At 37.4% G+C, this 13,497-nt stretch overlaps 1 protein-coding gene across 1 annotated transcript; it reads left to right on the top strand.

Moving 5' to 3' along the window:
- The first annotated feature begins 10,360 nt into the window (after positions 1 to 10,360).
- LOC108877718 (thyrotropin receptor-like) lies at positions 10,361 to 13,475 on the top strand. Its single transcript, XM_051069117.1, has 9 exons — positions 10,361 to 10,380; positions 10,856 to 10,954; positions 11,046 to 11,117; positions 11,897 to 11,971; positions 12,360 to 12,434; positions 12,564 to 12,638; positions 12,736 to 12,813; positions 13,032 to 13,100; positions 13,181 to 13,475. Exons 1-9 carry the CDS (start codon positions 10,361 to 10,363, stop codon positions 13,260 to 13,262), a joined length of 645 nt encoding a protein of 214 aa, XP_050925074.1. The 3' UTR covers positions 13,263 to 13,475.
- Positions 13,476 to 13,497: the final 22 nt, after the last annotated feature.

Here is a 13,497-nt window from a genome sequence, read left to right on the forward strand (position 1 = left end):
AATTAAAACTTTCTGCTAATAGTTCCCTCTGGACCATTGTATACCAATTCTCTGTGGTATCTTCATCCACAGCACCAGGTAACCAGGGCAACAACATTATCTTATTGACAAGTCTGGCCAAAATGCTGCCGTACATTTAATTAAAATACAGGTAGAGGTATTATTGTGATAAGCAACATAATGTGATAGAGACTGTTGGGCTAATTGTCTAGCAGTGTTCCCAGAAAGTGTTAATTGAAGCTGAATTTACAACAAAAATTGTAAATTCATTTATGGATCATTACTAAAAATCACATATATTGCAATATAAAAATTAAGCAGGCAACTATTTCAGCAGCAATTATTTTTTGCATGTAAAACAGTCGGATCTAAGTGATCTGAATTTAAAAAATATTTTCACAAAGAAATTGTAAATAGATACAACACACAGGGTGATTATATGATTAACTGCTGCATGAGTAAATCAGACTTTGAATTCATGGAGACTGTGAGCAAAACTGGCTTGGGTACACAAATTTGAACCACATTATATTTATGTCATGTAGGTCTAGAGGACTGTCTGAAACCTGTCCCATGTAAACGACCCCCTCCTGTCTCTGCAGCTGGAGTAATGACTGGAGCAACAGTGTTCTGTCTGACACTGAGTCTGTCTCGGTGATGTCACTGGTGGAGAAGAGCCAGAGTGCTTCACAGGGCAGCCGGGGTCGTCTGAATGCTACTGGGTGGCACCAGAGACTTAAGTGCTTGCTCAAAGATGTGCCGAGACACACTCACCTCTGACAGCGACATGCCTTAAAATACAAGGTAATTAAATGATTAATTTTAAACTTTGCATCACAAACAAAGGACTAAGAACATGTAAACTAACAATAACATGACAAAGACTTTCAGAAGACACACATACAGCAGTTAAAATTAATATAACCTAAAATATGCATTTCTTAAATCACCCCATAACAACAGTTAATATGTAAGCTTAATATTTAATTATTTAAAGTGCCACAGTTTTCTGATTTACAGTTTATTTTTCACCAGCTACTGGGGTCTAAACATTATTATGAATGAGGGAATGAACAAATGAGCAAATAATCAGATAAAGTGTTTATAAACAATCTGTTCAGAAAATTAAAATGAAATGAATATACCCTTCTGGAGGTATATCCAGCAGAGCCTGCCCTCCAGAAATTCCCCCAATTCAGATAAATCTCAGTTCCTCAAAACTCAGTATCTCAATTGTCAAACAGGATCCTCCGCACATCTATAATAGACCCAGAAGGGCAGAATATCATTCCTAATGTCACAATCAACAATACTAACTTAACTCTTGCTAATAGACATGGAACAAAAACCAACAATTCCTTCATCTGTCATTAATTTTTCACTATATTCATTGTCTTGTCTGATTTTTCAGATGCCACAATAGTGGGACAAATCAAATAAACCAGTAGCTCTTGCACTACCACTCTCACCACTTTTTTTTTCTCAAAATAAATTACATCAATAAAAACTAATTGGAGTTGGGAGTTAGCAAACCTTCAGTCGAAGCTGTATTGGAGGTGTGTGTTAGAGCTACGTTGACTTGTAAAAAACATTTAAAATTTTTGAAGGTATGGCCAAATGCGAAGTTCAACTTAAGCTTCAACTTCTACCAATATCTTTTCAAAGGAAATATCTTTTTAAAATATATAATAAGCCTTCTTGTAATCACATTTATATAGGTAGTAGTCCATTCTGATAAATATTTCCTGCCTGACAGAATGAACTACCTGCTTTTAACTACATCAGCTTTGGACCACAGAAAGGGAATGCTGCAGTCTTTAGCATAAATGCGATAGCGTCATGAATCTGACACTAAACATAAAATCAATAAACCTCAGTCTCTTGCTTACATGCCCTTTGAACAAGTATTTTTTTGTGTGTGGAAGATGAAGGCTTAGTCATTTGGTCAGTGACGCCCCTCATTGCCACCATGGATGCTCTCCCTAGTGCTGTGTCTCAAATAGGATACTTCAGTTAGTACACTGACATGCAATACACAGTGTGCACAGTATACTCACTGGCGTAATGCTTGAATTTTGACAGGGTAGTGTTGCCTCAAATCAAACACAGCCACTGTGCACTTACTGGAAATGACAAATGCAACATGTGACTGAGATTGTCACAAAATGATGCTGACTTGTGGACTGGGATCTATGAAAACACTAAAGTGTCCAACAAGACAAATACATAACTAGTAAATACTGTATATCTAGTATAAGGTCACCGTAGTCTGAAACCATACATGAGCACTTCTGTGCCTTATGGGTTTGCCCACCTCTTCAACACTTCTAGATGAAGTATAGGTTGATAGGTTGGATTGCTCCACCCCCACTGTCTCCAACCTTGCACCTATTAGGCAATGTCTCGCAACTAAAAATCACCATCACAGTAAAAAGGATCAGGGTTACTGTGCTTATAGATAAATGTAAATAAAACATTGTTCCACTGGAAAATATGCTCATGATTATATCTCATTGGAAACAATTAGATATATAATAACAGATCTGAACAGTTTATGGCTTCCTTTTATTTTCCCTGTTAACCAGAACTATGAAACTGAACACATCCAGTCATCAGTTTAAATAACAATGAAGAGTGACTTGGGTGACACAGTGGTTCAGTGGATAGCACTGTCACCTCACTAAAAAACGGCTTTGTGGAGTTTCCATGTTCCCCCCTGTACCTGTGTGGGGGTTCCTCTGGGCACAAAGACATCCAGGTTATATTACTGGCAACCTGTCCAGGTTGTACACTGTCTCTTGCCCGCTGTCAGCTGAGATTGGCTCCAGCCCCCCCGTGATCATCAAATGATAAGTGGTACAGGTAATGAATGGATGAACACTAACTCTGGCCAACACCAATAATTATCGCTCTTCTTGTGTTGCTCCCCCTAATGACTTTTTCAAACATTTTTGTTCTTATTTTTTTTTTTTAAATAATCCTTATATTGTCCCCATTTCAAAATGTATTCATTTCTGTGTGACTTTAGTTAATAAAGTAGTTCCTTATTTGGTATTTACATAATAGCCCATTTTATTATTTATTTATTCATTCATTCACTAAATTAATTTCATTTTCCTTTTAATTTATATTTTACACAAAAGTGCCCCTACACAAAATTGCCTATGGCTGCTTTCTTTAGTTGTATTCATATTTTGATAATGGACAGCAATCATGAATGCACTCTCCACCTCACTAAATCTTGTTTTGTAGTGTTTTTCAATGCACGGTTTTCTTCTTCAGAAACCTTTAGAGACATCTGTGTCCAGCTCTGTGCTCTCAATCCACTCTTCTACATCCAGCCTGATTTTTAACATCTCTTTTGTCTTTCTCAGGTCACTGTCTTTAGCCCACTGGTATATCTCTCCAGTTTTACCAAAATAGTCATTATCTGATAGTACTCGCAGGGGAACACAGCTATGTTGTTTAGGAGAGAAAAAAGAGACCCAACTCTGTTGCCATCTAATGTATAGGCAGTCTCAGAGCATTTATGTAGTTGATTAATCTAATAACATCTATAATGCGCTCCAAGACTGCTTCTGTGCATTTGTTGTCTGTGAGGGAAAAGCTTTGAAGAAAAGCCTCAACACAACCTTTATGCATGTTGCTGTTCTCATGCACTTTCAGTGTCTGGTAACAATGCTTCCAGTCTACTGTTCGCTAGTCTAGACAGCAGCGTTGTGTTGATCCTATCTTCATGACTGAAGGGAAATTTTTGAAAACTATCAATTTCAGTGGAGTGTGGCTGGACTCTCTTCTTCTCCAGAGTGGAGAGGCAGGGGCAGGAGAGTTGTGAGTACCGCTGTGTTGGAGTTGGGAACGAGAGGGTTGCGTATTTGCTACTTAAAGTTAATGAGGGGAAAGCCCGGGCTGTTGTGTGTGCTTATACACCAAACAACAGCTCGGAGTACCCAGTCTGCTTGGAGTCTCTGGATGGTGTCCTGGAAAGGGTTCCACCTGGGGACTATAGTTCTGCTGGGGACTTCAATGCTGACGTGGGTAATAATAGAGAGACCTGGAGGGGCGTGACTGGGCCTCCATGATCTAAACCTGAGCGGCCTTGTTACTGGATTTCCATGCTAATCATGGATTGGCCATAACATGTTTGACCATAAGGTGGTTCCCAAGTGTACTTGGTACCAGAACACTGTAGACCTTAAACACAGGACATTGTGTTGTGGAAGTTAGAAGTACACAGCTAGGCAGTGGATACATAGAGAGCCACCTAGAACCTAGTTAGTCAGTCTCTCTGGTACTAGTGCTCCAACACTGAGTGGTGGTAGGCAATGAAGAAGTAACTATGAGGATGTTAAGCAGCACCATAAAGTTGTTCATATGACTGACCATGAAAATTGCCCTGTCCTCTAGCTTCCATCATTCTCCTGCCATTTTATGGAGCTGTGGTGCACCAACAAGTCAAGCTGGTAGTGAGAGAGCAGATGATGTCTATGAGAGATGAATGTTGATGTAATTCCTCATTTGGGAGCAAAACATGCAGAGTAGACTGAGGCCAAAAGTCCAGAACTGCACAAAGACAGAAAAAAGCTCAAAATAAGTTGATGATGTAGTGCTTTATGCACAGCAATTAAGAAATGTACTCCAGACACTTGTTTATATACAAAGACAGGGAAACACTGTTCAATGGAATTCAGATGGCATATGAGAATATAGGTGGTGGAGATCCTGTAATGAACATCAATACCTTTATAGCTTGTAAATTTCAGCAGACTCACTCCAGAAAACCTTTTTCTCTTTGGACTCACATATGACAAGTCATTTGGACATGCCCCAGTATAAATGCCACAAATTAATTGTCAACAACAATAAATATTTATCATTGCATTAATTCAGATAATTACATACAGACGGGAAAAGAATAGATGCATTTCTACTCAAAAGTAGCAAGAGTGTTGACTCCAAATAGAAGCTATAGGCCCACCTGTGTCAGTGTGCGACACTGTGCGCAGTTTGAGGGTCTGGTAACATGACACAAAAACAGCAGTGTTTCCCCTCCCATTGTCTTGTTTATTTCAAATGACCTTATACTACTTGAAACATTATTGCATGACCTCTGTAGATGTGTGTTTGTTAATATCTGGATGTAAGAGTATGCTTTTTCTGCCATGGAAGTTAAAATGTGTTTAAGGTAGGTTCATACAGTCATTAATACATTTAATAATACATTCTTACCTTTACTTGTAGTAGTTTTCAGTTGGAGTGTGGCAGTGGTGTGTGTGTGTGTGTGTGTGTGTGGGGATCACCAGAGATTCCAAAATCTCTGGTGATGAAGTCACTGAAGCGATGCATGTGTATTGGCCATGTGATAGACTGGCAGCTGTTTTACGTTGTGTCTTGCCTCTCTCCCAGTGTATGCTTCAAAAGGATAAGCACGTTGGAGAATAGGTGAATGACTTATTGTCCATAGCAGCTCTGACAATTGTGTATACTTTTTGTGATGTGGTACATAAACATTGCACATGAACATGTTTTAAGCAAAATGTTTGAGAAGTGCTTCTGTTGTAATTGTGTTTCTGTTGTAGGTTTGTATCTGCAATGACATCCTCAACTCCACTGTCTCCAGAGTCCAGGACTACTCCTGCAACTCCAGGGTCTCCTCCATCAGAGATGTCAGCCCCCTCTCCAGGCCATCTCTGTCCCGTCAGTGGCTTTAAGCCCCTCTGGTGAGGAGGAGTGCCCTCTGCTGTTGTCGAACACCGTCAGCTACATAAATCCTCCATCCGAGATGAACAGAAGAGGAGCTCTGCCCACTACAACCACGGTCATGTGCACATAGCTTACCACCCAGCCCACTGTTTACTATGGAGAATGTTAACTACCAAGTCATAGGTGACCATGACACCACAGCTGCCAGCCAGGAGATCTCAGCATCACCTGGAAAGATAATTCATACAAACAACAACATCAGTAACTGCAGCACCAAAAGAGCAGTAATCACCAATGATCATGTGCCTCATAATGTGGTATCCAGTGGTGACAGCATGCTAGTGAGTGAAACAGAGGAGCCTAAGGGGGAACACACAGCTTTCCTTCTCACAGATAGCACTACAGCCCTGTTGCTCAGGGCTATGGACAGCAGCAGGACTAACCCAGCATCATCAGATGATGACATGCAAGTCAAATCATCCAGTTCCACCACCTAACAAGATCCAGTTGCTGTGTAAGGTAAAAAAGAAATTGCTGAGAATCCTTTATGGTGAGAAAAAGATGAAATAATCACTATTAAACCTTTATTTTCTATAAATTATTTGCCGTGTAAAGACTTTTAAAGATAAATAAAAAATGAAACTTTTATTTTAGTGATGTAGTGAATAAAGAGTTTTATATTAAAAAAAATACAAATGTGTTCATGTCTTGTAGGTAAAGTGCCATACACTAGTATGAAGCAACGGTTCACAGTATATTTCAGTGCAGAAAAATATCAATGGTGCCTTTCTGTTTGGTATGCTTAAGAGAACTGCAACATTGCATACTGGGCCGTATATTCATCATCTTAATCTTCCAGTTAACGATCAAATAATAACATGCTGGCTGCCTTTAACGTCCTGAGTTGTAACTGCCACTGACATGGCAGTTTGGAATTAAATCTTATGTGTTCAAGGTGCATGCTATGTCCTTAAATGCTGTGATGGAACACTGGAGCAGTTGATGTGGTTTCCTCTGTAGCCATTTGACCTGACGGGTCATTTATCTGATGACCTGTGGTACTGATTCTGGCTTCAAAAACACCTGGACCTGGACTGATCTTTATGAATAAATGATGAATCAACTCATTACCTGCAGTTGATGAGAGATGTTAGAGATCATAATGTTTTTTTCATCTCTGGACTGCTATGCTATAGATAACCATCTAATCTGGTATCCTACTGGTGAAAGGAAATATTATGACTGTTAGGAAAAGGTGCAGTCCAGTAAAGTCTGGCTCTTTAGTGTTACTATTAATGTCACTTATGGGCTTAATGTAATCCCATAGATGAAAAAAATTGTTGAGATTTGATCTGCATTTTCACGTTTACAGTTTCAGTGTTAAAGGGGTACTGTGATGTAAGGGTCAAGCTCAGCGCTACATCCTACATTTTCTCATTGTGCTTGAGATCCTTTTGAAACTTTCATTTCTTTCTATGCTGGCAGGTATCCACATCATCACTGAGTACAAACTGACTCAGTTAAGGTGGTGCTACCAAAGACATGACTACTAGAAAGAAGACCAGCAAATATATTACTGATTGCATCTTTAAATTTAAGAATATCTACAAAGTGTGTGCTGAATGAAAGACTGAATATATGGTTCATTTTGTCCTGTGTAAAGACATCCATATGTTCCTGAGTAATGCATTTTGTGGATTAAAGAAATTCCGAAATATATACATGATGGTAAACTGCTTTGTTCAGTCATATATCTGTGGTATGATAGGCATTTTTTTTTTCTAAATTTGACTTGTTACAGTTTCCAAAGACAGCGTGTATGCACTTATTTTTTCAACTATTACTGCTTGTGTTCACATGTCCAGTCTCATTGTATGTGTGATTTAAAACAAAAACAAAAAAGTTTTGACAATGTCTGCTAACATAAACATAATTTATGAAACTCTGCCAAAGACTGTCACCTTAGACTCTAGAATAAACAGACTTATGAAAAATAAATTAAAATAACCATTATTGCGCTCTGTAATCAGCTCTAGTTTCTTAAAATGTGTATGTAGAATCAGCAGCTGGCTTAGCCTATGAGTAAGTATGATGATGTGCTGCCCAGTGTTTTCATGGTAGCCATACTTCTGTATTTTATTTTACACTGAGATTATTTCTTATTTATTTGGTAATTCTTGCTAATTACAAGCATTAATTACTATGACAGTATATGGCATTTCTATTTTAACAAACATGATTTAAAAAATCTAAAATATATATAGCCATCTATTGCACATGGTTATTAGTGCTAAATAGAAAATAACTACTTTTAAGTGTCATATTTTTGTCACTTGTATGCATAACATAACTCACAATGTCTTGCCTTTAGGTCTAGGAGTGTCTTCAAATCATGTAAATACACCATGAAAACCTTCAGCGCTGTTGTTTCCTATTAAATATTAAATCAGTTCTGTGTTTTGTGCCTCACAGTGTCAAAATATTTCTGGTTAAAAAAAAAAAACACTTTGCCCCTCTGCCTTATCACTGAAGAATACATTCAAAATCAATCTTGTGCAGCTGTAATGATAAAGACAGTTTATTAAGTTTCACATTGATCTCACATAGTTAGGGTTTTAGCCCATTGTTATTATAGTGGCAATATCAGAAACTATAATGATGTATATGTACGTAACACATTGTGATAGGAAGTCACTGTATTTTACAGTTAAAACATCTATTTCTACTAATACAAATTAATACTCTTGAATTACGCAAGTAATGTCCAATGTGATCTAAAAGGGCTGCTAGATATGATGGTGTTTTGTTTTTATTCTGGATGGAGATATGCAGAAATATTGTAATCTTTCCAAATACAGATTATGTTATGTCTGACAGCCCCATATGTAAATATTGTTTCATTTTGATTATTGTTTTTGTTCTGTTCATTCATGTGCATAAATAAAGTAATTTGTGAGCACAAATTAGTAATTTGTTAGTAATAACATAAAAAAACCCCTGCTTTTATGGCCTTTAGGTCATCTTATCTGATGATTTGCTGATACATCATTAATTAATTGCAAGTCACTGAAAGCAGCAAAGTAATTTGGAATTGTGGAATTATTTGCATTAATGTATAAGTTTGTCTTAAAATTTGGTCAGATCTTCATTTCAGTTACAGTGATGAACAGACACAATTTATTTGAACTCAAATCATTCTATTGTCCTTGTTGATGTTGAATATGTCATTCAAACATTCACAGAGTAGGTTGGAAAAAGTATGTGAACTGCCTGACTAATGAAACAAAGCAAACCTGGAGTCCAGTCAATGGAACCAGGCTGGAGGTTTGGGTTAGAGCTTTGTCTTGAGAAAACACTGAAATATTTTAGTGTGCTATTAACAAGAAGAATCTGCTGATTGAATGAGTCATATCTCACAAAGAAAATATCTCAGTATCAAAAATTTGTATCAAGAATTGCTGATTTGCATAAATCTGGAGGTCAAAAGTAATCTCTGAGAGTTTAGACATTTGTGGTGCACAGAGAGAAACTGCTGCTCTCCAAAAAGAACATAAATGTGCCTGATTTGCCAAAGAGCTGCTTTACACTGCACAATGCTACTGCGAAAATGTGAATAATGAAACTAAGGTTGAATCATTTGGGAAGAAGACATAGCAGTACGTATGGTGTAAATAGAGCTCTGCATAGCAACATGAAATCATCATTCTAACAGTGAAATACAGTGGGGGAGCATCATGATTTTACTTTGCTGCCTCTGGTCCTGGACAGCTCACCATCGCCAAGGAGAAAGTTAATGAAGGTATCATATAGATAATGTCAGGGTGGCTTTCCACCAGTTGAAGCTCAGCATAAGGTGGGTGATGCAACTGGGTAATGACCCTAAACTCAAAGTTAATCTGCTACAGAATGACTTCAAACAAAGAAAATCCTCCTCTCAGACTGACCTGGACAGAGCCTTTGCCTTAACCCAATAGATACTGTAAAATGAGATACTGTAAAATGATTTAAAGATAACAGAAGACAAAGCAGTTCTGTAAAATTCTTCCTTAACGCTGTACTCTGTCTGAACCAAATTTACCAGAACCACTTGTCTGTCAAAAGTGATTTGACCAGTTACTGAATCCAAGGGTTCACTTACTTTCTTTACCAGCACTGGGAATGCATGCTCAGTAAAGACACTAAGGATTATAAATGTGTGTTATTACAGTGCATTAGGAAAGTATTCAGAATTAAGTTGCAGCCTTATAAAACAAACAAACAAACAACCCACCCCCCCCAACATCTTTTCCTCCCATTAATCTACAAGCAATACCCCATAACGACAAAAAGCCAAAACAGAATTTTAGAAATGTCTGCAAATTTATTAAATTGAAACTGAAATATCACATTGACATAAATATTTAGGCCCAATAGTCATGAACCTCTTCCATTGGTAGCAGTATTCACTAGTCCTCATGGGAAAACAGCACATATTTGAGCATTCAGTATCAAAGTGAAATACCAAATTCACACTACGCAAACAGGTCCCTAACAATACCCCTCAACGCAAGTAGTGTCTCATTAGCGTACTGCTGCTAATCTAAAGCTAACCAACTGTACACACTGATACACACTACAGAGAGTTTTGTGTGTATCAGTGTGAGGATACTGGGGCCGAATGGCCAGTCTGCTCATGAGGTGCACACTTTCAATCTACTAAAACCTCTCCCAGTCCCACATAGAGCTGATATTCTAATCAAAGGCTAAAACAAATCAGCAGCATTAGCTAACAAAAAGGTTTGATTTGATCAAGTATTACCAAAAAGATGATTTGTTCTTACATCAGTGGAAATGAATTAACACCAATCCTATTCATCTACTAACAGGTCACATCATAAAGTGAGTACCATTGGTTGCTGACACTAAAGAAAGGTATTACACAAGTAGATGATCAACATATGTTAATCCATTTTATTTTGAAGGTACCAGAAGTGCCATCTTGCTACACTTCCACTTCTGGCCAAAATCCAGGACCGCCCAGTCTCTTTCTAACCACTCTCACTGTGCAGTGTAACCGAGGAGTCTCCACCATCAGATCACCGCTATTACAATGAAGGCTGATTTGAATTTGCTTTTTTTCATCTTCATTACTGTCAAGGTCACTCTCCTCTAGAATATTTTCAACTGATTGCCATTGTGACTGGAACATCCACAGTGTGTCATGTTTTGGAGCTGAGGTCATGCCTGTTTTCCATTCCAGCACACAGGAGGTGTAAGTAATCACATTTTTTCAACTCTGATTTCAGCCTGTGACTCTCTGAATTAAGACTGAAATAACCCAAGGCACTTTCTTCCTGTTTCAGATGGCTTGTTGGGTCAAAACTTTCTTCTATTCCTCAGAATGCCTTTGCCAACTTGAACAACATTTCTCACATGTAAGATTCTCTTTTTTTTACCCAACACTAACCCCTTTTTTCCAAACCAGTGTAATTAGCAAGAAAAGAAAATGTCGCAAGAAAAATAAACAATATCAACATTAGTAAAAGCAGCACTAAAAAGTACTCCACCAAGGCTGTCTGTCTGTCTCTATCCAACACAGTGGAACTCTTCATAGGAGAAAGAAGAAAATTACAATTACTGTACAAAGCCAAAAAGCCTCCTATATGCTTTCTTAATTACCATGCTACCTTTTGCTTCATAAAAAAACCAAACAAAACAAAAAAACCTAAAAAAAACAAAAAAAAAAACAAACAAACAATGCAAGACCATTTTGTATTTTTATCGTTAACCTAAGATACTTTGTTCACTGAGCTTTGATCTTACATGTGTTCCAAGTTGGGTTCAGCTGCACAGATTGTTGCAAATTGCTATTTTAACTTGATGTATCTCACCCTGTAAACTGTGCCTCATAAGATTTGGTCATTATCATAATGCATGTCTCCAATACAAAAACACTCATAGCCCTTGTGAACCCCAAAGTCATTCAGATTAAGGTATTACCCTTCTTAATTAAAAACTATAGAGGAAGGCAGATAGGTATGGCAGACCTGGTGTGAATTTTGTTCATACATTAGAGAAAATTATAATATAATTATAACATTCTCTTGTTCTTACATGAGGCTCAATGAGTGTAAACCACTGCAAATCTAGAAATAGCATTAGTCTCTAGATTCTATTTTTTATTGTATTTTGTTTGTTTGTGTGTGTTTTTCAGATACATCTCTGATGATGATACTTTAAGATATCTTGAGAAGCATTCTTTCCACAACCTGTCCAGGGTCACCCACATGTATGTAACCTTTTAGCAGTGCAACCTCATTGTGATTAAAATGAAACCTGCTGCATATGCCACCATAAACACACAGTGTAGTCTTTAAAGAAGTCTCATATCATGCTGCCTCTGTCATACAGTGATACTACCACAATACTGACGACAATGCCATATCACATTAAGCTATTGAACATTTCACAGTAAATAAACTGTTCAGAACATTATGTGTAATGGCCAGACTAGCGTGAATTAATCTGTTGTGAACATTTTTAGACAAGATGCATGATGAAACAAAATTACTTATGATAAGTCAAAATGATAAAATGGTGAGTCCAAAAATCTGTTTTAGTGACTCAAAACTTTGAGATCGCAAAGTGTGTGTATATGATGTGTGTGTGTCCAATAGACAGCTAACTGGGATGAAAATACTGTCATACATTGACCAAGAAGCATTTAAGGATCTGCCTAATTTAAGGTACCTGTAAGTAAAATCTAATTTTCTTTTTTATAGTCTTAGCATATCAGAGCATATATTTTCACAAGAAAATGAAGTTAGTTCTAAAAGTATCCAGCATGAACTGGTTGTTGACTGAGATATGTTTCAATACAGTGGAATCACCAACACAGGTCTCACCTCCTTTCCTGGGCTACAATATATTCAGTCCAGCCAAGAGGATTTTATATTGTATGTAGCATTCAAATATACCTAACTGCAGTATCTTTGCTGATATTTATGAATTTTTAAGTGGTGTAAAATATTTCATGTTTTACCCTTTTAACAGGGAGATAGTGGAGAATGCCTTCATACAAGTCATACCGGCTAATTCTTTCTCTGGAATATCTAAGAATGCTCTGACCATGTGAGTAAGATTTAGTTGGTCAATTGTTCGAATGTCATTGTCACTGACCCATAGGCATTGAAATGACATTTAAAGTTATGGCCTCACTTCAAATTGTGACTAACTGAAGAGTCAGCCACAATTTAACAGTAGTGGAGCTGATATTCCTCTTTTTGGAATAAAAAATATTGTATGGAAGGTTCATAGAATATTCTCCTTTCTCTCCCCCTACTTTTTAGAATGCTGAATAGCAATGGCGTGAAAGAGATCCAACGTTATGCCTTCAATGGTAGCAGACTGGAGGAAGTGTATGCCATTTTGAATTATTGCAGTAAAACAACAAAACAGACATTTGGTCACATTACTTCATCTATTCTCCATCCTTCAGGTATCTTCACAGGAATGTGGACTTGGAACAAATAGATGAATTTGCATTTTATGGTGTGATTCACGGCCCAACTCACTTGTGAGTAAATTACATGTACAGAATTTGCTACAGAAATTAATGCTCTTCAGAACACAGAAAAAATTATTTGCTTTACATTTTCTTACATCAAATAATATTTTTGCATTGGCTATCTTCATTTGCCACTGCAGCACAAAATGAATTTGGGTACAGGAGCAGCTTTAGCTTTGTGTCCAAATGAATGAAACTTAACTCTTTGTCTGTCTTTGCAGAGACCTTTCAGAAACCAAAGTTAGCTC

Source organism: Lates calcarifer, unplaced genomic scaffold, assembly GCF_001640805.2.
Source record: "Lates calcarifer isolate ASB-BC8 unplaced genomic scaffold, TLL_Latcal_v3 _unitig_5911_quiver_3432, whole genome shotgun sequence".
NCBI lineage: Eukaryota > Metazoa > Chordata > Actinopteri > Centropomidae > Lates > Lates calcarifer.

Excerpts from the sequence above, each read along its gene's own strand:
- LOC108877718 (XM_051069117.1), top strand. The coding sequence starts at position 10,361 with ATGGCCAGTCTGCTCATGAG. Across the intron at positions 12,435-12,563 it reads CTGCCTAATTTAAGGTACCT|TGGAATCACCAACACAGGTC; the intron begins GTAAGTAAAATC and ends GTTTCAATACAG. Across the intron at positions 12,639-12,735 it reads AGCCAAGAGGATTTTATATT|GGAGATAGTGGAGAATGCCT; the intron begins GTATGTAGCATT and ends CCCTTTTAACAG.